This window comes from Anas acuta, chromosome 5 (assembly GCF_963932015.1).
Source record: "Anas acuta chromosome 5, bAnaAcu1.1, whole genome shotgun sequence".
Taxonomy (NCBI): Eukaryota; Metazoa; Chordata; class Aves; order Anseriformes; family Anatidae; genus Anas; species Anas acuta.
Window position 1 is genome coordinate 17065187 of NC_088983.1, and position 25223 is coordinate 17090409.

General features: G+C 36.8%; 1 protein-coding gene across 1 annotated transcript in view; it reads left to right on the forward strand.

The window, feature by feature from the left end:
* The window catches only part of PPP4R3A (protein phosphatase 4 regulatory subunit 3A), a 42334-nt gene extending 18433 nt beyond the window's left edge, over positions 1 to 23901 (forward strand). Inside the window, exons 4-15 of the mRNA XM_068682948.1 lie at positions 2217 to 2834; positions 11082 to 11159; positions 11261 to 11377; positions 11873 to 11989; positions 13294 to 13425; positions 13519 to 13621; positions 14945 to 15103; positions 16358 to 16527; positions 18334 to 18476; positions 20710 to 20900; positions 21393 to 21619; positions 23036 to 23901. Coding sequence (XP_068539049.1) covers positions 2217 to 2834; positions 11082 to 11159; positions 11261 to 11377; positions 11873 to 11989; positions 13294 to 13425; positions 13519 to 13621; positions 14945 to 15103; positions 16358 to 16527; positions 18334 to 18476; positions 20710 to 20900; positions 21393 to 21619; positions 23036 to 23149 — 2169 coding nt within the window. The 3' untranslated portion in view covers positions 23150 to 23901. The remainder of the gene's footprint in view (positions 1 to 2216; positions 2835 to 11081; positions 11160 to 11260; positions 11378 to 11872; positions 11990 to 13293; positions 13426 to 13518; positions 13622 to 14944; positions 15104 to 16357; positions 16528 to 18333; positions 18477 to 20709; positions 20901 to 21392; positions 21620 to 23035) is intronic.
* Positions 23902 to 25223: the final 1322 nt, after the last annotated feature.

Here is a 25223-nt window from a genome sequence, read left to right on the forward strand (position 1 = left end):
AATAATCTTAATGTTTGTGTTCGAAGTTTTTAGGCCATTCTAGGAGGTGAATCTCTACATCGCAGATAGAAAGGGGAAACAAAACTACCCTCTTTTCCACCTTCCCCAAATTTTGCATGTTTCATTTGAAAACTTTCTCCTTCACCCCCCAGACTTTGATATGAGCATAAACTGTGATTTTTTTGGAACTTTTCCATGTCTTTTTGATCAAAATAACTTTATAGCTCTGTTAGCTCCCAAGGAAGTTTTTCTCCAAAATGAGTGCTTAAAAAGTTTCCTAACGATTAATTTCATAATTAACTTTTTTTTTTTTCTGGTTGTCCAGAAGGGAAAAACTTCCTTCCAAAGCTTTATTGTAGTAAAAAGAACGTATGAGCTCTTAGTTGATTTTAGAATGTATTTGCTATGGATTTGACTATATCATGCTCATATTTCTCCATTTTTCATTCTTTTCTTTCTCTTATCTCATTCTTCTGTTTATGTGTTGAGTTTCTCTAGAGAGCTTTTTTCCACGTAAATATGACACCATGCTGTTGACTGTCAGGGTGTGAAAGAATAATTTGATAGCTGAAGTAGGAGAGACAGCTCCTTATCTCTCAGAGCTATAATTCTTACAGTTTAAAGAAATGAAATGGTTTATATATAGTTTTACTGCTAGGACTGGATGACTATATAGTTACTGAATCAGCATTGTTAACATATCGTCAATTATTAACTATTGAGCAATACCCAGAAGAGTTTAGTCAATGTATTCAAGAATAATAGTTCAATTTTTCAGGATTTAGTTTTGTTTTTGTTTTGTTTTTTTAATTCCAAGCCTTGCAACTTTTCTTAATTGTTTTTGCTACGTTAGGTGGGATTTCTCTATTTTTTTCCAAGAATTCGTTCCCTGTGCTCGCTCTCTGTGCTGTTAACAAACACACCATTCTCTCCACTGTGACTTCTCTAGCTTGTTCTCATTGATTTCAGAAATAAAGCAAAAGAAATCTGGCTTCACAATTGCATGTGTTTAGATCCTGTTGTTTTTGTTTTTTTTTTTTTACTCATGAGTCTTTTCAACACTTCTCTACTAACTTAAGTATAGAAACGTTTCCAAGAACCTTAGTAGTCAAAGGACCAAAAGTTGGGGGCAGAAACAAAAAATGGGGGAAAGGGGAAATTCTGTGCTTGGGAAACACCCAGATAAGAAACCCAGCTTCCTCAGCCTCTAAATAAAGAGCTAGTATTTTTGTAAGAATCCAGTTTCTTTACATCCTGTTTTGAGGCCATGCTATTGTATTTTTGTCTAGTGTACTTTAAAGATCTTAAGCTTCCTCAGTCATTACAGCATTTTCTGAAAGGAAAACTTTGATAGCACTTACACTGGAAGTGGTTGCTGATGTGGAAGGAGAACAGTAAGTGGGTCTTAAGAGCATTCTGGATTTTAATCTATATATAGACTTACTGTTATCCATGGAGAATTATTTCTCCCAGACTGTTTTGCTGATTTTTGAGTTTTAAAAGTGCCTTCTACCCTTCCAGGCAGCACTGCCTTTCTGCATTTGACACATCAGACTCCAAGCAGATACTACAGTTTAAGATGTAATTAAAGCTGAAACACTCTGGTGCCCAAGCATCTGTCTCAGTTTTTTACATTAATTTGTACTTTGTACAGTTTCCTGGTTGTAGCTCTGGTTGTAGAGATCCCTCTGCCTCCTTTTTCTGACAGCTCCAGATTTTCACTAGCCTTTTGTAAATGTTGATGTGGGGGTTTCTGTTCTTAAGAGCTTTGCAGGTTTTGCTTTGGATTCTGTCCCTCTGTTGAGTATTTCAAAAGTGCATGATAACAGATTTTGACTTGTGGCTCTCAGTACTGAAAGCAGAGAATTTTTGACAAGACTGGCCCCTTCGCTCCGAGCTTGCAGAAGCTTTGAGAAGCATCAAGACCAGTTAGACATCCCGAGATTAACATTAACAATCATCTTTATTCTTCCCTTTTTTTAGAGAGAATTGAATAACTAATGTAGAAATAATTTTTGTAAGACATTCAGTTTGAGGAAATCTTTGCATTATCTCCTGTCTTCCAAACCAGCTATATGTGATGTGAAACGTACATTTGTACTTCTGTTTTGACCATACAGATAAAAAGCACGTGACATTTAAAAAGGTATTTTTAAAAAGCATTGTAATAGTAATAAGCGTTAAACTCTGGTTTTTGAAAACATCCTGTTTTACAGGTTCAGGGCAAAGATCCTTCTGTCGACATTACTCAGGACCTCGTCGATGAATCTGAGGAAGAACGTTTTGATGATATGTCATCACCAGGTCTTGAATTACCTTCTTGTGAGTTAAGTCGACTAGAAGAAATTGCAGAACTTGTGGCATCTTCACTGCCTTCGCCATTACGTCGTGAAAAACTCGCGCTAGCACTGGAAAATGAGGGCTATATTAAGAAGCTCTTAGAAATTTTTCATGTGTGCGAAGACTTGGAGAACATTGAAGGACTACACCACTTGTATGAAATTATCAAGGGAATCTTCCTTTTGAACAGAACTGCACTTTTTGAAGTCATGTTTTCCGAGGAATGTATAATGGACGTAATTGGATGCCTAGAATATGATCCATCTTTATCACAGTCACGGAAACACAGGGAATTTCTGACTAAAACAGCAAAATTTAAAGAGGTGATTCCTATATCTGATCCAGAGCTGAAGCAAAAAATACATCAGACATACAGAGTACAGTATATTCAAGATATGGTCCTACCCACTCCCTCAGTTTTTGAGGAGAATATGCTATCAACACTTCATTCTTTCATCTTTTTTAATAAAGTGGAAATAGTTGGTATGTTACAGGTAAGTTTGAGAATTTCACTGTCTTTTTATTTGAGCTTGGACAGAGAAAGCTGGTTAATATTTCTTGGGAAGATGGAGGTGCTTCAGTGGATCCTTCGCTTCTGTGATTCTGAAAGTCTTTTTGAAGTATTATGTGAAGAAAAAACATGGAATTTGAATGCTGAGCTGTTAAATGTATGTTCTTAAACTCCAGATTTTGGCCTAGATGCTCTGTAACTGATGATTTATGTGGAGCAACAATAAGCAGAATCTTCGGTAGGGTTGGTTAAAATGAATAGTACTGTTTGCATTTTGAAGGTTGGTTTTTCTTATTTTTTTCTTGTATTTGAGGAATTTTCAGGCACTACAGTTAAGGATAATTTTTTTTTTAAAAAAAAAGGTCAAATTATTTCACCTAAGTTTCATAAATATAATCTCATGCCAGGATATAGCTGATTCTAATTTTGAAATTAAGGAAGGAAGTTGTTTGGGAAGTGCAGGTTCGGAATATAACGCTGCCATAGGTGCTTGAATGTTTCCTTAGTTTTTCTTCTAAGTCCCTAAACAAGACTGTATCAAATTACTAGTTTTCCATGACTGTACTGCAAGCATAAAGAGATTATATGTAACTGATGCTTTAGATTTCTTACTTCCACGTGTTAAGTATTCGGCACCAACCCATGAACTTCCTGAAGTGTGCAGAAGTTGGCAGCAGATCTTTGTGCTGGGAGCTTCTTAAAATTTTCAACAAATTCAGCAAATTGTTGCAACACCTGTATTTTAGTTTGTACGAGTAAATTGTCATTATTGAAATTCTCCTAGCTTTTAAGGAGCAAATAGTCTTTGTAGGAGTTGTCTGATGTGGGTACAAAACAGTTAGGGACAAAAGGGTAGATGCTGCTGATGAAGTTAATTGTTTGAATCTGCAGTTGAGTCTTAGTGTGCACACTGCTTAATTTCATGGAAAATACAACAAAGAAGAGTAAAAATGACTTTTGGAAGCTCATGTGGCAAACGAGTGTCAAAAGTAGGCCTCATGCCTTTTCATCCACCACACTCGGTTGATCAGGACGCTGAAATTACTGAACCCAGTAATTTCTCTCGGGCTCGAACATGTCGTGTCCCCGTGTGGAGCAGTTGATAAGCACCAGGTACACGAGGCAGCCACCCGGGCCTGGCGGCTGAGGCATGTGTCTTGTAGAAAGACCATCACCTGCTGGAGCAGCCACCGGAGGCCATGTGGAACACCTTGGCCATCCTAAATGCTACCAGGCCTCTTCCTATCCATGTGTGTCCTTGATGAGCAATGTCACAACATGTGCCTGCCTGAAACAGTCAGAAAGCCTTAATCACGGAGTGGCCGGTTAGAGGGAATGCACAGGCCTGACTTGGAGAGTGCTGAAAAGATTTAGTGAAGGTGTTTCCACTCGAGTATCCGGTATGACTGGTGTCTCTAAAATAGCTCGACCTCTTTGCTCGGGCTGCTAAAAACAAAGTCCTGAGGGTGATATGCGTTGGCTTGAGGAGAATGATTATTCTGGGAGTCTTGGTGTCAGTGGCTGATACCGAGGGGGTCTGGATTGTTGAAACTGGGCAACAAGAAAGGGCACCTGGTGCTGCAAGATCACTAAGGGCATGCTTGTTAGAAATCCTGAGGTAGCTTGATAAAGGACTAGTGGCTGATTAGCTTCCTTTTTTCCCTTCACTCTTAAAGCCAGTGTTAGGTTGACACAGGTAGGGTAAATTTAGGTTAGAATATCAAGGTTCTGTGTGGCTGCCAAACTTGTCGGTTGCAGTTCACAGCTGAATAGCAGCTCCGATCTGATTTTCATTTCTTGTATGACTGGAAGTTTCTAAACTGTATCTTTTGTTGCTGCTTGTGATTGAGAATAAAGAATACTCCGTGTGTGGTGGAGCCAGGAGAACTAGCATTGCACAACTTTCAAAGGAAGAGAAATATTTCAGATTGTTCAAGAGCTTTCTATAGATTGGAGGAGCACAGAGTGGTAACACAAGGAATAAAACGTATCCTCTGGTACTTTGCGTTTGCTAGTCCTCTGATAGTACAGCTGGTAGAGCATTGAGGGGGGGCTCTGTAGTTTATAACTAGGAGTCTGTTTGGAACTGTGACAGAAACTTTGCTGATTAATTCTTGTTTTTGAGGGAATTAAAAGAGGATATCACAAATTGCAAGGGTATTACATTTCTAAGAGATTAAAAGGCTTGGTTAATTTTTCACGTTCTCATAGTGTAGTTGTAAGCCCAGGTTTAAGCCTACTTACCTGGCATTTATGTGTTCATTTATTTATAGAGCAGTGTGCCAGGTTATTCTTCTCTGTAATCTCTGTCCCTGAAGTCTCATTCTCCCCTTTCCTTTCTCCATTCTCCACTCTCACAGTCCCTGTATAAAATGTGTGATACTGGTGCTCATTCCTTTATGTGGAATAAGTAATATTCTGATATCAAAATTAAAAGACTGCTTTTGTTGATTTCACATCTATAATTAATTCTTCATGTATTTCTTCTTTTGGTGTGTGGTTTGATATGTATTTCTGTGGCTGGCTGTATTACAATACTCTGGGGAGGGGTTGGGGGAGCTTATTTCATGACAGATTCAAAGTTGGAGTTCCTGGCATTTGTTACCATAGGTCTTAGGAGATCCTGGTGCTCCCTAATGTTCTGTGTGTATTTAAGAAGCTGTTTCTTTCGTCATTACTGAAGTGTTTCTGGGATGCATCGTGGTAGTGTATTGGGAGGCACAGATGAGTCTCAAGTTCTTAAGCTGGTTGATGTGTCTTACAGCCTGTTGAGCTTCTGCTGTTGACTTTAGATCCTCTGTCTGGGACTGAGGGTGTGACAGAAGAGCCATGTCTACCATAAGTTTTACATCTTGCATTAAAAGTAAAGATTTCTCCATGAGCAGCTGGTATCCTGTGCCATGCAACTATTGTGCGTACGACTGGGCTGCTTTGTATTCTGTTCTTTTCTCTCTTTAAAGGAAAGGAGAAGAAAAATTGTTACCTCCACCATGAAAAGATAAGTTCTGAAAGGGCCCTTTTTGTGTCAGGCTGCGTGTTAACTCAAGTGGCACTTCGTGATACCCTCATCTCAGATTAACTCAACCATAATTTACCTACAGAAAAGTGACTAGAAATTTGTACAAGACTGCAGATCATGCCCTCTGCTTTTTGACAGACCGGTTGACTTTACTCAAAATTACTTCTCTGTTCTACTTAAGGCATTTGGTGTCCAAATGGGACTCCATTTAAGGTCAGGTTTTCAGTTGTAATTAGTTAATTCTGTAAATTTCACAAACCTCTGGAGGCTTGTGTAACAGTATGCTCATTCTGGCTGCGTATTCTCTGGCTGAGAGGTGTTGGACCTCTTTGAAAAAAAGAGAGATGTATATTCTCTAACCGTGGAAGATAGCTACTTACTTTTGCTTTCTTTGGTAGGTAAGTAGCTTGCACGCCCTGTGGTAACGCCAAGAGTAGAGAATTGGTCACCTTTGGTACTTAGGGTTATGAACGTATTCCTCCCTCCTTCTTCGCTAAGGTTAGCTTTCCCATAACCCTTATAAAAATGCTTATGCTGGTGGGCTTTTCTGAGAAATGGAGGTTAGTGTAGTTGAGGTGTAGTTGTCTTAAGATCCGTCATTTTAAGTAACTTCCTCAAGATCTCACTATGCTAGATAATGTTGGTCATGATGGATAACAAACCCATGACACCAGCGTTTCCAGCCTGCAGAATTGGCTGCTGTAGAAACCTACCCAGCGACAAGTTGTACAATTCGCTGTATGGAAGATGTGAAAGAGGTGTATAACATTTCTTTCCAATTTCAGCCCCTCCTAATATGCTCTCAGTGCTTGGGGTCCAGCCTGTTCTAGTCTTGGGATGTCATAGCCACCAAGGAGCCTTGCTGAAACACGGAGCTTGCCCAGTTCTGAGAGTGGGGGTGGGACAGGTAAGTGGTGTTTCTTACTTTATATGACGCTCTTTTGCAATTTTAAAAAATACATACTAATGTTTGCACTGGAGGCCACCAGTTCTTTCCCTTTGTATTATTAACGAGTTCTTAAAAAACAAAAACTTGCAAAACTGCGCCATAGAGTGAGCAAACACCATTTCCCTCTATCCTCTACCCCCTCCACACTGGCGTGTTCTTTTTGCCAGCAAGATCCCGTGGTGCTTTTATCTTCCAGGATACGGGGTGGTGTTAGGGTTACGTTGAGTTTATCTGTCTGGAGGCTAGAGTCTTGTTTTTGGAAAGTGGAGAGTGGAAAGGGAAAATTGGGTATATATTAAAGCAACGTGTGTGCCTAGTACAGCAGTGATCACGTGGCATTGCTGGTCAGCTTCTTTAAACACAGAAATCATATTGCTGAGAGCCCCTCCCTCCTTTTTCTTTGCTAAAAGATGGAAGGCATGTAGGTACATCTCTGTGTTTTACTGGATTTCTATAACAATAGGCTGTTCTTCATTTAAAAGGTGTTTTTACAGAGTTACTTCCTCTTAGCAGAAACCCAGGGCTGTAGATGTGAATTATCTGTAGGTGGTTTGGAGGAAGACTTGTGGCTGCCCATGTAGGCAGTTTTGCCCACGTGTGTGAGGACTGGAACATCTCCGCCAGGTCGGATGTTTTGCAGGACTTAGCCCAGGAGGAACTCGGGAGATTTCCTTTGCAGCAGAATTTACCTCACAGTAAAGCGTGAGAGAGTGCCACTTGCTGCGGGAAATGTCTTAATGAAAGAAGTTTGCGAGTGGTGCGCTACTGATGGCTGAGGGGAACGTCTTCATTGAAGAAAATGGGTTTTGATGTGTGCAGAAGCTCCAGAGGTGATCGGGTGGATCCTGCTGCTATTTCAGCGTGTTGCCTCGAGTGGAAATAGCTCGGTGATAGCATGTGTAGGAAGACAGGGTGGGATAAAAGAGACAAAACCAATAGAAACTGTGAAATCTCCTGGTGTGGTAGCAGGAAGGATTGCACTTTGGAAACTGTAAGTTTCTGTTTGCTGGTAACATCTAATGAAACTTTTTAATTTCTGGGCTTAAATACTATTTGTGACTAAAATGAGCATGGAGATGGGAAATAGGATGGAAAGTATACTCTTTTTCAGCTTAGGTTTTGCTGATTTTCTTGGATTTTTTCTGAGAAAGGGATAGTTTCTGTCATTTATGTGTAATCACAGGCACGAGATGTCTGTGATTAGAAGCCTATTTTATAATAGAAGTCTATTTAATATTAAGCATTTAATATTAATCAATTAATAGAAGCCTATTTTAGACAAACGTTTTTAAGTGCCTTTTGGGAAAAGAATGAATGCTTTGAAAATTGATTCACAAATATAAATACTGCATTTTTAGGTGATCTGTAGGTTTTCTTGTTTCTAAATTCATAAATGAGTTCATGAAGATAAATTAAGCCAGGCTTTATTTATCTTCATGAACATGAAAATGTATGAAATCCTAGCAGTGTGTACTTAGGACCTCCAGAAGCATAGATGAAAATACTTTTGGAAATACTGTTTGAAAATATGCTTGGCATATGCATATATGTATTGCATAGGTAATAATTTTTGTGCGTGGGGATAATACGTAGCTAGATTGTATAATTACTCTGTAAGCTATCTTTATTCTTTCTAGGAAGAGGTGGATGATTTCGCCAACTTCTCATATATACACAAATTCTTGTCTGCATTAAGAGGCCAAATACTGCAAGGAATGATGCATTTGTGCTGCGTTTACTTCACAGACAGATTTTTGAGGGATTTTTCCAAGTTGGAATAAAAAAGCAGGAGATGTTTAAGCTCGTGTGTTTGTAGCATTCGGTGTTGGTGCTTTGTGCCTTGTAAAACATGAACTTTGCTCTCGTCCTCTGCGTTTCCATAGATCGTGGTGGTGGTGTTCAGGAGTGTAACTTTAGACAGGTGCTCTACTCAGTAATCTTAGTGCTTGAGAGTCCTGTATTTGAATGTTCATTGCATTCACAAGTTTTCTATAAATGAGAGATGTTTTTCCATCAGTAACAACCTATCTGCCTTTGGTTAAGTACCTGCAATGAGGCTGCAGCTACCTGCAGTTCAGGGCTAAGCCACAATGGCACAGTTAATAACAGCTTGTTCTTATTTCCTTGGGATAACCACCACTTACTGTGTGTTACCCCTGTAAGGAATTTGTCAGGCGGGATGTCTCCAACTCACTCATTGCCATCTTACTTCCACTGACTTTAAATGGGATTAGAGCTGTGCTGAGCCCTAGAGGTTTCAGGTAGTGCTGTTCATTTAAAATACAACGCATTCAAGGGAATTTGGGAGAGGAGATGACATTGGTGTGGGAAAAGTGTTTTTCGTTTTTCCCCCTCAGTGATCATTCAGAAGTATTTTTGTGGCATTGACTTGAACTTACTTCCAGGCTTTACGAGGGAGGTGAAAGCTTCCTTTCACAGTTCAGGCTGGAAATGGGGTTACGCTGCCCAGCTGGGGATCAGCGTGAGTCTGGTTGATGAAATTGGTTCTACAGCGAGATCAAAATAGCAGTATTCTTAAATATACCGCTAATCATGGAGAAAAACTAGCACATTCTTTGAAAGAAATGCTTTTTTTTTTTTTTTGGAGTAAATAAATACGTCTGCTGTAGGTTAGTTATGTTAGCTCTCCTGTCTAAGGAGTTAAATAATAGATCAGAAAATGTATCAGCCATGTAAGAGCTGGATAGCAAGCAGACATCCTTGTGTTCTTTCCTCACAGCTGAAGTTGTTTCTGGAAATCAGTCCTTACTAGTTAATTGTTCTAAACGTGTATGACTGCTGAAACCTGGAAGTCAAATTTTAGATTTCCAGGGCTTGACCTTCTAGAGTGATCTTCTCAATCAGCTTCAGATGAGGCTTTTTCTATCTCTTTTTCATTTGCTTTTGAAGTAGTCACAGCGCTAGCACCTGAAATTATGTCCAGGACTCATTCTTTGCTCATTGTCACCAGACTGTTGGGTCCCATTAGAAGAAAAGCACAGCATCAAAACAAGAGGAAACACGTGGCATACCCTAAATATAGGTTTTGCCACAGAGTGTGGTGAAATGCCTTGTAGGGTAGTGGCTCGTGCCAGCCTGTTCTGGGTTTATCTGTGCTGTGCAGTGCCATGTGGGGATCCTGGGCTGGGTTTGAAGGCGTTGGAGCTGCATTAGCACAGTGTGCCGTCGGAACTGAGGTACTCGTTTTCTCTGCGAGGCTGCCTGGATGAGGTACCTAGAAAATTGGCAATATAAGAAAGTTTATTGGATGCATGTAAGTGCTTCCACCATTCGGCATTGTGCTATGTAAACATAAGCAAGGCAACTTGAGTTTCTAGCACTGTGGGTTTGGGATGGGCAAACAGTGTGCGGCATTACTGACTTCATAAGAAACAGCTCAACATTCTGGCAGCTTTTGAAATAAATCCATTCGGATCTCATGTGAAGGTATCTTTTTCAAGCAAGTGCTCTCTATTACAGTATAATATCGGGGAAAGGATAGGGGAAGGTTCATTTCTGTTTTATTAATCTTCTAGCTAAGACTGTAAAGATGATGAGAAGCTGAGTACTGCTGTTTGTTCTGTTCTAAAGATACACATCTGTAATGTGCTGGATGTTGTTTGTGGTTTTGCTAAACTACAGCAGCATGAAAATTAACTGAACGGAGTGGATTTTGATAGTTGCCAGCCAGAATGCCCAGGGAATGCTGTATACATTGGGAACAGTTACTTTGTTTTGGTTTTCAGAACTTACCCTTTTCACAACACTGGGGAGAGTCTTACCTTATTCCTGCTGTTAGACAACTTCATCATGTTGTTGGTGTAGTTCCGCTGCAAAGATCTCTGATATCCCAAACCTGAACAAATGTGTGTAGGGCTGAGTATCATGCGTATCAAAATACATCAACATTTGAAGCACAAGGGTATTGTAGTGTGTTTTAGCATGAGAGATGTGTTACAAGGGGGGAGGGAATTAGAGAATCGTAGGCAAAATGAAGAGGATGGCAGTAGAAGACAGAAAGAGGTCAGCCGAAAGGCTACCAGAGATACAACATAACTCAGAATGAAATTGGCAGAGGAAAGAGAAACAAGATTGATACTAATTTGTTTGAAAAATAAGTTCATACTGGTGTGATTAAATAAAGTATGCAACTGTGTGTTCTCTTTTAACTGCAGGAGGCTTGGTTTAGAAGAACTTTGTTTTACACTTGGATGCCTTTTGATATTGTCAAATAAACAAATGGTATTGTTTTGCCTTTGTAGGAAGATGAAAAATTTCTGACAGACTTGTTTGCACAACTAACAGATGAAGCCACAGATGAGGAGAAAAGACAGGAATTGGTAAGAAATCCGTAAAATGTACATGAAAGGGACAGTTACTACAAAGCGATAGCTATATCTTTATTTTAATTACTAACTACTGTGGTGATTCTCTGTTTCAGGTAAATTTTCTGAAAGAGTTTTGTGCATTCTCTCAAACACTGCAACCTCAAAACAGAGATGCGTTTTTCAAAACCTTGTCAAATATGGGCATACTGCCAGCACTAGAAGTCATATTGGTAAGTCAGCTCAATATTCTTTGTGATAACAATTTTATTTATCTCCAGAGAGGTTTTTTAAAAAGTAAGTATGCAAAACATCAGTCACATGGGTTTCTTAAGTGTTTGCTTCGTTTGACTTATCTTGAGCTTTACGACGTTGAAAAATTATTTTTTTTAAACTTTAAGGCAGTTACAATATGATGTTGGTAAGTGCCCTGGCATTCTTCTATTTTTGTTTTTTCATTCATGCTCCCAACTTTTTGTGCTCCTTGATGTACAATTAAGTAAGAAAGTAAGGAAATAAGCCAACAGACAGAAGAGCTATAAAATGTATTCTTCCCAGTAGCTTTGTACAGGAACGAGACTAGAGTCAAACCAGTTTGGGAATACAGTTTCAGCAATAGTTAAGTACGACTTCTTGTAAGTAGGAATTAAAAGCTATGTGATTTCTGATTCTTATGCCTTTGAAAACTATATTTTAAGGAAAAAATAAAAACGTATTTGACTTTCCAGGGTATGGATGATGCACAAGTACGAAGTGCAGCCACTGATATATTCTCATATTTGGTTGAATACAACCCATCCATGGTACGAGAGTTTGTCATGCAGGAAGCGCAGCAGAATGACGATGTAAGTAATGGCTCCCCAGAAATGTGTGTATTGTTGTTTTCTAAAATTGCTGCTCTTATTTACAACTCTATTAATGAGGTGAACCCTTGTCCTGAAGAAGTATGGAATCTAGTCATGTGATTACAGACCAGTGAACTGCCACATTTTTAGAAGTTCTATTAGTTGGGTGAGGTGATTGTTTGTTTGTTTATATATTTTCAATCCATTGTGTGTAAAGTAGAAGTTACTGTAAACCACTGTTTTGGTGTTATCATTAGCAGCCATACAAGAAAAACAAACTGGTTTTGATTGGTAGCCTCCTCAAAATGCAAAATATAAAATTAAGTCTTGATCTTAGCCTGGACGCATATTTTAATTAACATATAAGACACCTGCTGCCTTCAGTTTTCTATAACACACAATGGAAGTAGAGTTATGATTCTAAGTATTTCTGGACTCTGTTTTCTGTTTTTTTTGGTTTTTTTTTTTTTCAAACTGAGGTTTGCATTTCCTGGAGATCCTCAGTAAATTATTAACATGGAACTCTAGCACACAACTGTTAGTAAGAAAGGTAGTTCAAAGTAGCAATCAATGGAGAAAAAATATTGTGCTGCCTTTTCTACAGAGGAGATAGTTGATATGTTTTCTTGTATCTGCCAAAAGCACGGCTGAGGACAGGAAATAGTTTGTGCTGCTACTTCTGTGCTGGAAGACAAAGAAAGGGGCAGCTGGGACCTTGTATGCTGCAAGTGCAGCTGAGGTACTGGGAATAGGGCTGTTGGTTCCAGCCACTTGCGTTGGATGACTGTCCTCTTTTATGAGGGACAGCGGTAACCCAGCAACTTTAGTGTAGGGATTCCTAAATGTAAATATTATTTTCTATTTTTACATGTTATTCTTGTTTTCTGCAAACACATGTTGGGGTTATTTTTAGGTGAAAATAATCTCATCAAGTTCGATAGCACAGCAAAATTTACTGTTGTATGTTCATGGAAATAAAACACTGCTATGTATTCTAAGAGGGGGAGATACATCTCTAAACGTGTATACTCTGAAAACACTTCAAAAAATCAGTTGAATTTTGAGACTGTTGAGTCTCACTTTTTATTTCTGGAGTTTTCCTTCCAACTAAATTCTAAAGATTCTTAATTTCAGAACCATTTTAGTTGCTTAGAAAGATTCTTCTTTGCTGCTTGCCTTCTTACTGTTGAACAACTGCCCAGAATGTGTCGCTGGAATGTAAAGTTAACTTGCTTCTCTTAGGCTTTTTCTTCTTTTTTGGGGAGTGGCATTGGAATTGATTTTTTATTTTTCCCTTGTGTTAGGATATACTACTCATTAACCTCATTATAGAACACATGATTTGTGACACGGATCCAGAACTTGGAGGGGCAGTGCTACTCATGGGTTTGCTTCGTACCTTAGTTGATCCAGAAAATATGCTTGCCACTGCCAATGTAAGTAAATACCTTCAAGTACAGTTACAGTTGGGCTTTTACAGTATTTGGTGATATGTTACATGCATAATATATGTTTTTTTAATTCTCTAGAAAACAGAAAAGACAGAGTTCTTGGGTTTCTTCTACAAACACTGTATGCATGTTCTGACAGCCCCTTTATTGGCCAATACTACAGAGGACAAGCCTAGCAAAGGTAATGCTGCTCTGGGTGTTAAGACACAGCAAGGGCTGTTGAATTTAGACAGGCTGTTGATGTTTTGAACAGAGTAACTGTCAGAGGATATTTTTTGTCTTCTAAGATAACCCGAGATTATGATATATAATTCAAAGTAAAATACTGAATTATGAATTAGTCGTTTGAATAATTTATAAATATAAAATTGAGCACAGAGATCGATTTAAGAAGTGAACAGCACTTGCTGCAGCTTTAACTTCAGCAGAATATTTAAACATTTGTATCATCTTGAATAACTCATGGGGCTGTTCTGTGACAAAGACTTGAAAACATGTACGTGATTTTAGGGTCAGGAATTACTAGAGAGGATCCAGAAGCACCCCTGAGAAAGGTCTGGGTCCAAAATACTTTGCTGAATTTAAGGGTGTTGTTTCTAGATCAGACTAGGACAGCAAAGCTCAGTAATCAAGTAACTGTACTTTCTTGCTACTAGCAGCAATACTGTTTATTGATATTAAAGCACATCCAAAATGGATGTAAAAGGTGGTACATACATTAAAAAGACATGTGCTGTAAACTTCTTAATTAACTGTATAGATTTCCAAAGACTTAGTTAAATTAATCTAGATTTCCAAAGACTTAGTTAAATTGATCTGATGTATCTCAACTTGCTTCAAGATGGTTTTGAAGTGAGATTTAAAATAATAAATCTCTATTTAAAAATAATTGTATTCTTTAGTGGTCAACAATCTGGCAGTATCCTTAACAAGGTAGTACCGCCTTCTAAAAAAGATCAAATCTAATGTGTTTAATTTATTGTTTCTGTCTACTTAAAAGCAGAATTTGAGCTACTTTTTTCCATATAATGATATGACTTTGTCCTAGAAGTATTAAAAGAGGCTGAGATATTTCTCTTCAATGCTACTTTTGTTAAAAGTGTAATGGTGTAAAAGTGAAATGGATTTTTGATGGTATGTCTGTAGGTGTGGGAGCATCGTAATGAGATTTGGTCAAATAAAGCTGACCTAGCCTTGTGTTAGTGTAAAGTTCTGTACTCTGAATCTTTAGACACTGATGTAAGATAGACAAAATGTAATTGTTTCTGTATTTGAGTGGGTTTCCTGATATAGGTGTACAAATATAAAATATCCAATCTGTAATAGGTTTGTTCAATTTCTGTTTTAAAGAGTAAACATGTTCTATGTTGTATTCCCTAAACTATCTGTGGGAAAATAGAAGAACTTGTAAATGTTTACCAGACTGCAGTTGGATATTTGAAGTTAGATTCTGAAAGCAATATCCTGGATATGTTTAACTGGATTCGTTTTGGTTTTATTATAGATGATTTTCAGACAGCACAGCTCTTGGCATTAATACTGGAATTGCTAACTTTCTGCGTAGAACACCATACTTACCACATAAAGAACTACATTATTAACAAAGACATCCTGCGAAGGGTACTTGTTCTCATGGCCTCAAAGCACGCTTTCTTGGCATTGTGTAAGTTAGAACACTAAAGAATAAAGTAATATTTTGTGAATGTGAATTGTTGCATATCTTCATTCTGCTGGAAGAAAACTTCACGGATGAGACATTTTGTGGCTGAATACAGAAATTCTACTGTTATTCTCTGTGTTTCTCATACAGATTTATAGAAGTCAGAATGAGTAAATAAGTTTGCATTTATGAATGTCTTTTCTACAAAGCACAAGGATTTTTCTTAACTATAATATGGCGATGAACTGAAAATATTATTGAATATCCTAAGAGAACCATTGTAAGTTTTGATGTTTTTTGAGTAGAAATCATAAGAGGTATTTAATTAAAAATATCATAAGAGGTATTTAATTAAAGATACAGTTAGGTGACTGCTTTAAACAGTATTTTTGTTCAGCGTGTTGCGCTTCAAACACTAGTAGTTTCCTGACTGTGTTCAGCACAGTAAAAGCAAAGGAGTGTGGCTTAATTCTGGAGATCAGAAAGAGATTTTTCCAAGATTCAGCTGTGCATGTGCAAAAACAAGTCTTAAGTTGACTGAGAGTACTCTACAGTAAGAAGTACTTTTTCATTTTGTAACTGAATTACCTGAGCATTTGGATTTGGAATCCTTCTGTAATCATGTTTCACATCCACCTGGTTGCTAACAGAACGTACTGCCTTCTAGAAAGATTATAGTCTTGCTTGTATTTATGCATGGATATTTACATACTCGTGTGTGCTTTAGGATTTCAGAAAGAGCTTTAAACTGGATGTAAATTAAATCTTTGGTTTACTGTGTGTATGAAGATATTGTTTACAAATTTTAAAATGAGATACTTTGTATCCTAATCAAACAGGACTTACTTAAATGCAATCAGATTTATATTTGAGTAATAGCAATGATAAGCAAATTTACCAAGTCCACTTGAGAAAATATTTCACCTTTACCATAAGTCATTTCAAAAATAAAAACTACACCTTCATGTTAATGGTAATATAGTTAAATAGTAGTATATCATTTCTTCAGTGAACAAAGGGGGTTTGATATGCAGAATCACAGTGGAGGATTTCTTTATAATAAAATTGTCAAGTAATGTTCAGCAGTATGGTCAAGACTGTTGTAAAGCAGAGAATATCTGAATGTAAAACATGGTCCTAATAATGTAGTGCTATAAAAGTACTGAGATTGCAAATTTCCCTGATACTGAGTAATTTATTTTTTCATTAAATTTATTAATGTTAAAAGCATAGCTTTTAATAACATCTCTGTTTCAGGTGCCCTTCGTTTCAAGAGAAAGATAATTGGACTAAAGGATGAATTCTACAACCGTTACATAATGAAAAGTTTTTTGTTTGAACCTGTGGTCAAAGCATTTCTAAATAATGGTTCCCGTTATAATTTGATGAACTCTGCCATAATAGAGATGTTTGAGTTTATCAGAGTGGTAAGTGCTGTTATGCTGAAGATAATTAACGTATTGCTTCATCTTGTGGTTCAAGTAAACTCTTTCTGTTTGTGCCCTGAATTATGCTCTCATGACCATCTGACGCTGTATTTAAATGAACTTTCTTCTGTATTTTCGGTGTTACATATTTGTTCTTTCTTATGTTAAGCCGTACCATGACTTCAGAATTAAATTCACTTAATACTCAGTGTGTGTAACAGCAGCCCTGCTCAGGTTTCAGCATGCCGATTGGATGGGCGTGTTAAGATAGGAATGTCATTTGAAACTACTACTATGAAAACATCAAATACAGTTTTGATCTGTAATGTCGATTCTAAAGAATTTGGAAACATCAGAAAGAGATAGGTCTTTTTTGATTTTTATTAATGGGGTGCTACAAAGTCCTTTCCATGGGAAGTCTCTTAAAATATTCAGGCTAATTTGGCTGTCTGCACAGTACTCTTTCCTTACTGTTGTCTTTATCCAGATTCTGACAAGATGCTGTATAAACTGTAAATGTGATAAGGGAGGGGCAAGCAAGTGCACACAGTCATGATGGAGTAAATGGGTGGGGGAAAAATGAGGCTTTGTCACCTCTTGACACCTTCAGTGCTGATGTCCTCTTTCCTCTGCATTTAAAAACCATTAAAATGGTTTTGAAGCTATGAAAAAGGTTGGTCTGTTTACCTAGTCCTGAATTTGGTGCTGTGGTCTTTCAGTACTCTTCGGGATTGCATGCTAATTCTGTAGTTCATTCTATGGGAAAATAAGTCATCTTTTATTTTCTTATCCTTATCACATAGATACCCAGGTTGCATTTCCAGAGTACTCCTGGCTATCTGTAAATCACTGTGGTCAATTTTATTTCCTCCGGGTTTATTTATAAAGAGATCAAATTAAAAATACGTATATATTACTTCTATTATTATTGATATTACTTTTATTATTACTGATAGATTACCATTCAAAAGAGTTGACCTTTGAGCATGCAACCAAAAAAGAAAATAATCAGTGCATTTAAGAATTATGTTGATTTGTTTGTTCTTAGTAAATGGTAATTCAGGTGTTTATTCTGCAGTATTTTCCAGTGGCTGTGCAGCGGTACAAAAGCCACACCACACACAAGAGCAGTTTTCCTGCACCAGTATGCAGACCAGTATGCTAGGTTTAGCTCTTTAGGAGTGGATCTGGGCAGCCATAACAATCAATTGAAAGAGCACAAAAGCACGTTGGCAGGTTTCTATAAAGGACCTTGACAGGCATTGTGTGCCCACGAAGAAAAAAATTATTAGTTTCTGATAAAAAAATATCTTCCTTGCTCTCATCCTAAACAAATGCATTGAATAATTATTTTTCCATAATTAATTCATTTGCAGCAAAGAAACAGTGTGAATGCAAATCTCTATCTTGTGAACATATATATATGTATTTTTACTTTACTGGTTACAACAGGTAACAGTTAATCTATCAATATACAAATATTTATAAGTTGCAGTGGAACATAGTTTGCAGAATTGGTTCTGATATCACTTTCTATCGGGGTTTTAGATTCTATTCATATATTTTGAAGCATGTATTGCTAGAAAGTTGCTACTATTATACCTGTTTCTCTAATCATTTGAATCTCTAGATTTTTAACTACACCTGTAGTGTAGTTTTTTGCATATGCTTATTTTTGCTTAAGCTAATTATTATGTTTTCAGTGGAATGTTTTAAAAATAATGTCTCAGTTACTTCTTATATTGTATTAAGAAGTAAATTCACTTGAACAAAAAGAAGTCACTTTATGGTTTTTCCTTCCTACAGGAAGATATAAAATCATTAACAGCTCATGTCATTGAAAATTACTGGAAAGCACTGGAAGATGTAGATTATGTGCAGACATTCAAAGGACTGAAACTACGATTTGAGCAACAAAGGGAAAGACAAGATAATCCAAAACTTGACAGGTAACAGGCACTCAAATCTCTTACTATTTCTGGAGGCGGGATACTGGTGGATTTTTGTGTGATAGCAGGAAATGTAAATGATTTATACTCTTGATTACATCTCAAGTATCGTTGAATTTAATTGATCAGTAGTGTGATTTCCTGATGTATTGCTTCAAACTGGTGATCAGCTTTCAGCTAACGTATTCACTTAAGTGTTGTTGTTCCCCCATTCCCTTCCTGGACCCCAGTAATAGTGCTGAGTTTTTGTATCCTAAACTTATGCGTACTGTTGTAATGAAGGTGGAAGCCTTACCAGTATCTGTAGTTCATTTGCTTAAATAACAGGTTCCCTTTATTTGATTTGGAACATCGTTCTGTCAAGAATTATCATTGTGCAGATTTTTTTTTTTAAATTCATGTCAGATTTCTTATTTTAGTTAGTTATGGGAATAGATACTTACATAAGTGCTACCAAAATGACTGAGAAATGAAATATGCAAAGAAATATTTAGAGGATAATTTTTGTCACTGTTAGAGTTGCAGACGAGGTAAAAAACAATTTGATACCACACTTGAATCATTCCTTCTGTTTGCCAGAGCAAAACTTCGCTTCCCTAGTACACAGTTACCCTAAGGTTAAAGGAGTAGTGTTTGTAAAAATACAAAGTTTAGGACTTTATACTCAATTTATGTTTTGCAAATGGTGTTACTTATGTGTACAGTTCCATTCAAACAAAATGGACCACATGTAAGCAGGTGAGTTACTGTTCAGAACTGTTAGCAAGATCTGTTCTTATTTTGTTGTCATGAATTAGTTTGAAGACATGTTAAAATTATACCTGATAAGTCATACTAGGATGTCTTGAAATTTCAGACTTAAGTTGTTTGATTTTCTACCATCATGCTTCTTCAAATTAGAAGGTATGATTGTAGATTTTGTTTTAAAATGTTGAAGATCTTTCAAGAGTGTGTGCAGGATCTGCAGGTTTGCATAGTTCTGTTTTTTTTTACAGGTGACATAATTATTCTCAGTTTGGTTAGCTAAGCTTATCACTCAAGCAGCTGTGAAATTCAAACCCCAGGATTCTTACTTTAATACATGTGTTGGAAAGAACCCCCAGTCACTTCCTTCAGTAATTTCAGTCTGCTATAAGAAGTAAAACATTAGAGTCTTTACTTGGTTTACATTGAACTAAGTGATCATGTGTTATTGTGCCACATTAGCTTATCCAGCAGAAAACTACAGCTTCGAGAAGGTTGTACCTCAACCAGGCCCAGTTTTTCTCATCTTCCTACATCTTATAAAGCGGCTGTACAAGCCCTGTCACAGTTCATGTCCTAAGTGAAATAAACAGAAATAGTAAAAATGCAAAAATAACAACAATCTGCGTACACATTTTAACAATGGAATAGTTCACCCAGGGAGGCCAACATTTGTGTTGATGTGGGCCACAGAAGTATCAGAAAACTGCCACTTAAGTAACAGTTTTCCACTGGGAGTAGAACTTTAATTTAAATGCGATTTTAAATGATGATGCACTGTTCATATAGAATCCAGATGATAGTGTTGGCAAAAGAATTATGCAAAAATAGATTTAGTTCTAAAAACACATTTAGCATTCTGCTGCTTCTGTAAGGTAAAAGGAAGGTGGGGTGAAGATAGACAAAAGCTAATAATAAATCAATTAAACGGGGAAGGAAAGATAACACTTTGTATCCAAGCCCCTTAAGAATAAAAAATACTGATATTGACCAAAACTTGTGGATGTGAAAGAGATGTGAAAGGAAGAGATAACTGTTCTTTTAACATACCTATTTTTTAAACACATTGGACCCCAAATACTGATGGAATATTATTAGAAAAAAGTCTGTTGTTTCTAAACTTTTCTTTACAACTTTTTATTTATGAGTGTAAACTATTATACCAAGCCTGAACACAACAATTAAGTGACGTTTATCAAAGTAACATGTAACAGAGCTTCTAGTAATCTGCAGAATTTTGTACAGATACCATTTGAACATGCTAATAGCAGAGCTATGTTATTTGATGCTTCAGAAGGAAAAGTTTTTAATGTTACTTGCACTGAAAATCCAAAGAAAGAGGCACATGTAAGAATGATTTGGTGTATTAAAGATGCTGTTATTTTTGTTGTTCTACAGTATTTATATCTATAAGCTGTCAAGTAGAAGTTTTGTTAATCATATGAGTTGTTTTTTTTAATCAAAAGTTTTGAAACTTACTGTTCTGCAGCATGCGCTCCATTTTGAGGAACCACAGATACAGAAGGGATGCAAGAACCCTGGAAGATGAGGAGGAAATGTGGTTTAATACTGATGAGGACGATATGGAAGATGGAGAGGCAGTGGTGCCCCCTTCTGACAAAACTAAGAATGATGAAGATATTATGGACCCTATAAGTAAATTCATGGAGAGGAAAAAATGTAAGTGATGAGAAGAATAAGGCCGTATAGCCATAACTGGCCGTACAGCCATAACTGCTGTCCTTTAGTTCTACTGCAACAAAGGATTTTTACATATTTATACTCAAGTTCATAGATTTTGACATTCTGACTCTGAGCAAGGTGAACAACTTCTGTTGTTTGTAAAAGCACAGTGATGCAGAAGTGTTTATTTCATAAATATTTTAAATGTTGATCTTAGTTGATTGTCAGGTTTTCCTTTGTCTTATTTCAGGTTTATGATTTAACATTTTCTATATAAACATTCAGGTGATGTCATCGGTAGAATAAGAGTGGCCAGTGACAACAGCTGTTAGGTGTGGTATAGAGTATGAAAAAAAAAATCTCTTATCACTCTCTTTAGCAAGTTGTGCATAAAGTATTAAGCATTTTCCCATACAGCAAAATGGTTTGTCATTAAACGTTTCGCTCAGTAATGTTGCATTGGTTTTGGTTTTTATTTTTTCTCTGCAGTAAAAGAGAGTGAAGAGAAGGAAGTTCTTCTGAAAACTAACCTTTCAGGTCGTCAGAGCCCAAGTTTCAAGCTTTCCTTTTCCAGTGGGACGAAATCCAACCTTACCAGTCAGTCATCTGCAAGTAACCTGCCTGGATCCCCAGGTTCACCTGGATCTCCAGGGTCGCCTGGGTCTCCAGGATCAGTTTCTAAAAGCACATCTCAGATGGCAGCTATTACAACTAAGGTAATTTCAAACAGACGTAGGTTGACTTCATTGTTACAGCCTAGGTATTTACTTTAGCGTGCCTCTTTAGTTTGTGTGAATTCTGACATACTAAGCAGTAATCCACTGTACAGTTTGTGCTTACTTTTTCTCTGATGTTTAGCATTTTTCAGGTCCGACATGTATACAAAAAGAAAAAACATAAGTTCTTCTTATGCCCAAACTCTCACCAGAGAGTTTTTATATCATCTCGCTCAGTCAGTGTAATTCCTTAAATCTGAAATGGAGTCTTTACATATGGAGCATATTGCATACAGTATTAGCTTCCAATTTTCAACTGGTGGTGCTACAAAAAATGTTCAAGTTACACTGAACATGCAGTGCACTGAAAAAGTGTTAATGGATTCAGGCATAAGTTCATTTTTCAGTTACATACTGTTTTTTCAGTGTAACATACTGTTTTTATAAGCAACCATTGTTTGTAAAATCACAGCATTTACAAACTAGAATCTACGTTGTTGGAATTGCTTTTTTTCCAATAATTATTTTATAATCTTACTTTATAATAAATTCAGTGTTATGCTATGTGTGATGGTACAAAATGTGTAATTTTTTTATAGAATTTCATTTTGGTATACAGTTGACTGCAATTTTCTATTTTAGATGCCTGTCGTTAGATAACTGCATAAGTAGCGTGATCCTTGAGTAAAGTACCGGCAGCTGCCATTGTAGTCAAAGCCTGGTTAAGCTTCAGAAATTGCAGCATACTGCAGTTAGAGAAAGTTTTTGAAGATCATGACACTTCTTCATGGGTCTAGAGCTGCCTAATCCTAAAATTTGTGTTTATTTGCAATGCAAGGGAATTTTAAATATTACAAGATTATGCTCTCATTTTCAGTTGCCAAGCTGTGTAAATTATGTAACCTGTATACCTTATTCATTTAATTATATACAATAAATTACCTAAATTACTTAACATTTAGCTAGCTTTTTTGAAGACAGACTGTGCTTGTGGAAGTATCCTAATTGAAAATTCAAATTGAAGGATGCTCTGTATTTGTTTCTGAAGTGCTTCCAGATTGCATGTTGCTGCAGTCAGCTATGCTTGGTGAAAATAATTTGCATCTTTGCAGACTGAGCTGCAGTGTATACTTAGCTAAACTAAGTAAATTTGTGGATTTTCTTTCTATTTGGAAATATCTCTATCCCATTGGATAGGTCAAGCCCCATTTTGGATTTGTTCATTTAAATGTTTTTCAGACAATGTCATTTTCATTAATACGGAAGGGTTTCTTTTTGTTCTGTTTGATTTTATCCAAAACTTCATGAATCATTATCCGTAATGGCAATATGCTGCGTAAACATCATTTTCCAATAGGAAGGTAAAGTATCACCATGCAAAATATTTTCTTAAAGTAATTATGTCTGTCCTTGTAGGGAGGCCTTGTTGGGCTTGTAGATTATCCTGATGATGATGAAGAGGATGATGAAGATGAAGATAAGGAGGAAACTTTACCTTTGTCAAAGAAAGCAAAGCTCGAGTCATCATAATGGCAACTGCTGAAGAACATTACCATTTGAGGGATGGATATTTTTTCCAAAAAACAAAACAAAACCCACAACAAAGCAGCAATCTTTTGTGAATTACTGTGTATGACACAGATCAACCTATACAAATGGATTTCTGCCAATCAAGTGCCAATTCAAAGGAGCAGAAGAAGAGGAAATACTTCGTTAAGGGGAAAGACTAATGCCTTTGAGCTCTCCAGCTTGGACCACATGTTGCCCTTTTCTCAGGGAAGGAAATGGAAAACAAAAATGAAAAAAAAAAAAAGCCAACAGGGCAGGAGTTTTGTTAGTGGAACTCTGGATTGGCTGGTCAGTTGCTACAATCAGAATATGCTTTCTTGGACCATGTATGAGACTTCTGAAGAAAAGGCGGTTTTTGCCATAATTCTTCACTAGTTAAGAATGCCAGCAGTTTCTTTGTATAAAAGAGACCTGCCTTTGAAATCGTACATTCTGAACATTTTAGTCAAGCTACAACAGGTTTTAAAAACCTCTACGGGGGAGGGCTGAATATAAAGTTTCCTCTTTTTTTTTTTTTAATCTGTTCCCTTTGCCCTTTAAACTGCAGAATTTTTTTTGGAGGTGGGGGATTTGTTTGTCCCTTCTTGATTAAAGATTGAGTGGAATTCTAGATGTGGTCACTTTTGTGTCATAATTTTTTTTTGCCCCCCTGAGTGTATGCTTAGTTGTTGAGTATATATTTGGGACCATTAAAATTTTTTGATGTAATATAATCTCACTGTTGTGCTGGTACCTGTTTCACCCTGTGTAATTTTGTTCTGCATCACAATTCTTAATATGTTTAGGATTTTATGGAAGATGGTATAGTTTTTATTGGAAAAAATCTTAATCTTACCACAATGTGCATAAAAGCAATACTATTTTGTGACTAAATATTTTATATTAAATTTTACATCAGCAACTGTCTTGAGAAGAAATTCAGGGAAATAGGATGGAGTCAAAAATACAAACCTATAAATATGAAATGAGTATTCCAAAGAGACTGAAATTTCATAACTATAATGGTAGACTAACTCATCGAAATGCAAGATGGATGATTTAGGAATACCAATATATTGACTCATTTGACTTAAAAAAAATAAAAAAGGAGTAATTGAAGCTGAAGGAAAATGGCATTAGTGGTATTTTTTAAAAACCTCTGATTCCCTTTGGAATACCAATTTTAGTGAATCAAAGATGGTTGCAGAATAAATGCTTTACAAGAATACCATCTTTTGAAAGTTATTCTAATACTCGATTGAAAAACAGCAATTAAACTTTGGGTCTAACTTGATGACTACATTCTTTCCCCTTTTTCCAAACCTGAATAATATTAGTTATTAATTGAATCTAAGTGTTTGTGCTTCCTTACTGCTTTTACAGATGGCTTTGATTGGATGGCAGCGCTTCTTGTAAGTAGGAGTTTATTGAGTTCCCTTCCTTGCAAGAGAACCCTTCTTATACATATTTTCAGGAGTTGATTTCCTTTTCAGCAATCAAAGCATCAGTGCTGCAACCGTCAGGATGTTACAGATGTTAATGTATCATGTACAAAGAGAAATAAGAGAAATTAAAATCCAAGGCTCTATAATAGGTGACCACACACACATGTACGTTAGCAATCTGTTTTTGAAAGTTGGGTATTGCGTGGCAGATTCTATGCTAACTACAAGTGTCAAAGCTTTTGCGCTTGAACTTTTATTAATACTTGTTAGTAATTTCAAATTTGAGTGGAAGTACACAGCAGGAGAAAATAATTAGCCATCTTTTCCTCAAAAAGTTCATTTGAAATCACCTTCCAAAGTCAAGTTTTGCAGTGTGTTGCAGGAACATCTGTGACAGGGCAGCACTCAGCAAAGTTACAGAGTGCAAGAGTTGAGCAGCTGGTCACTAAAAGACTAGCCACAATCTTCTGTGGCAGTATAAGGGTACCCCGCTGTCTCAAAGGCCTGTCTGAACCATGATTTCTGCAACTTTGGTATCATAGAAGACACTTTAGCAAGGAAATCTGGAATTTTGCAGGTTTTCTTGATTAGCCTGCATTTAAATCCTTCCC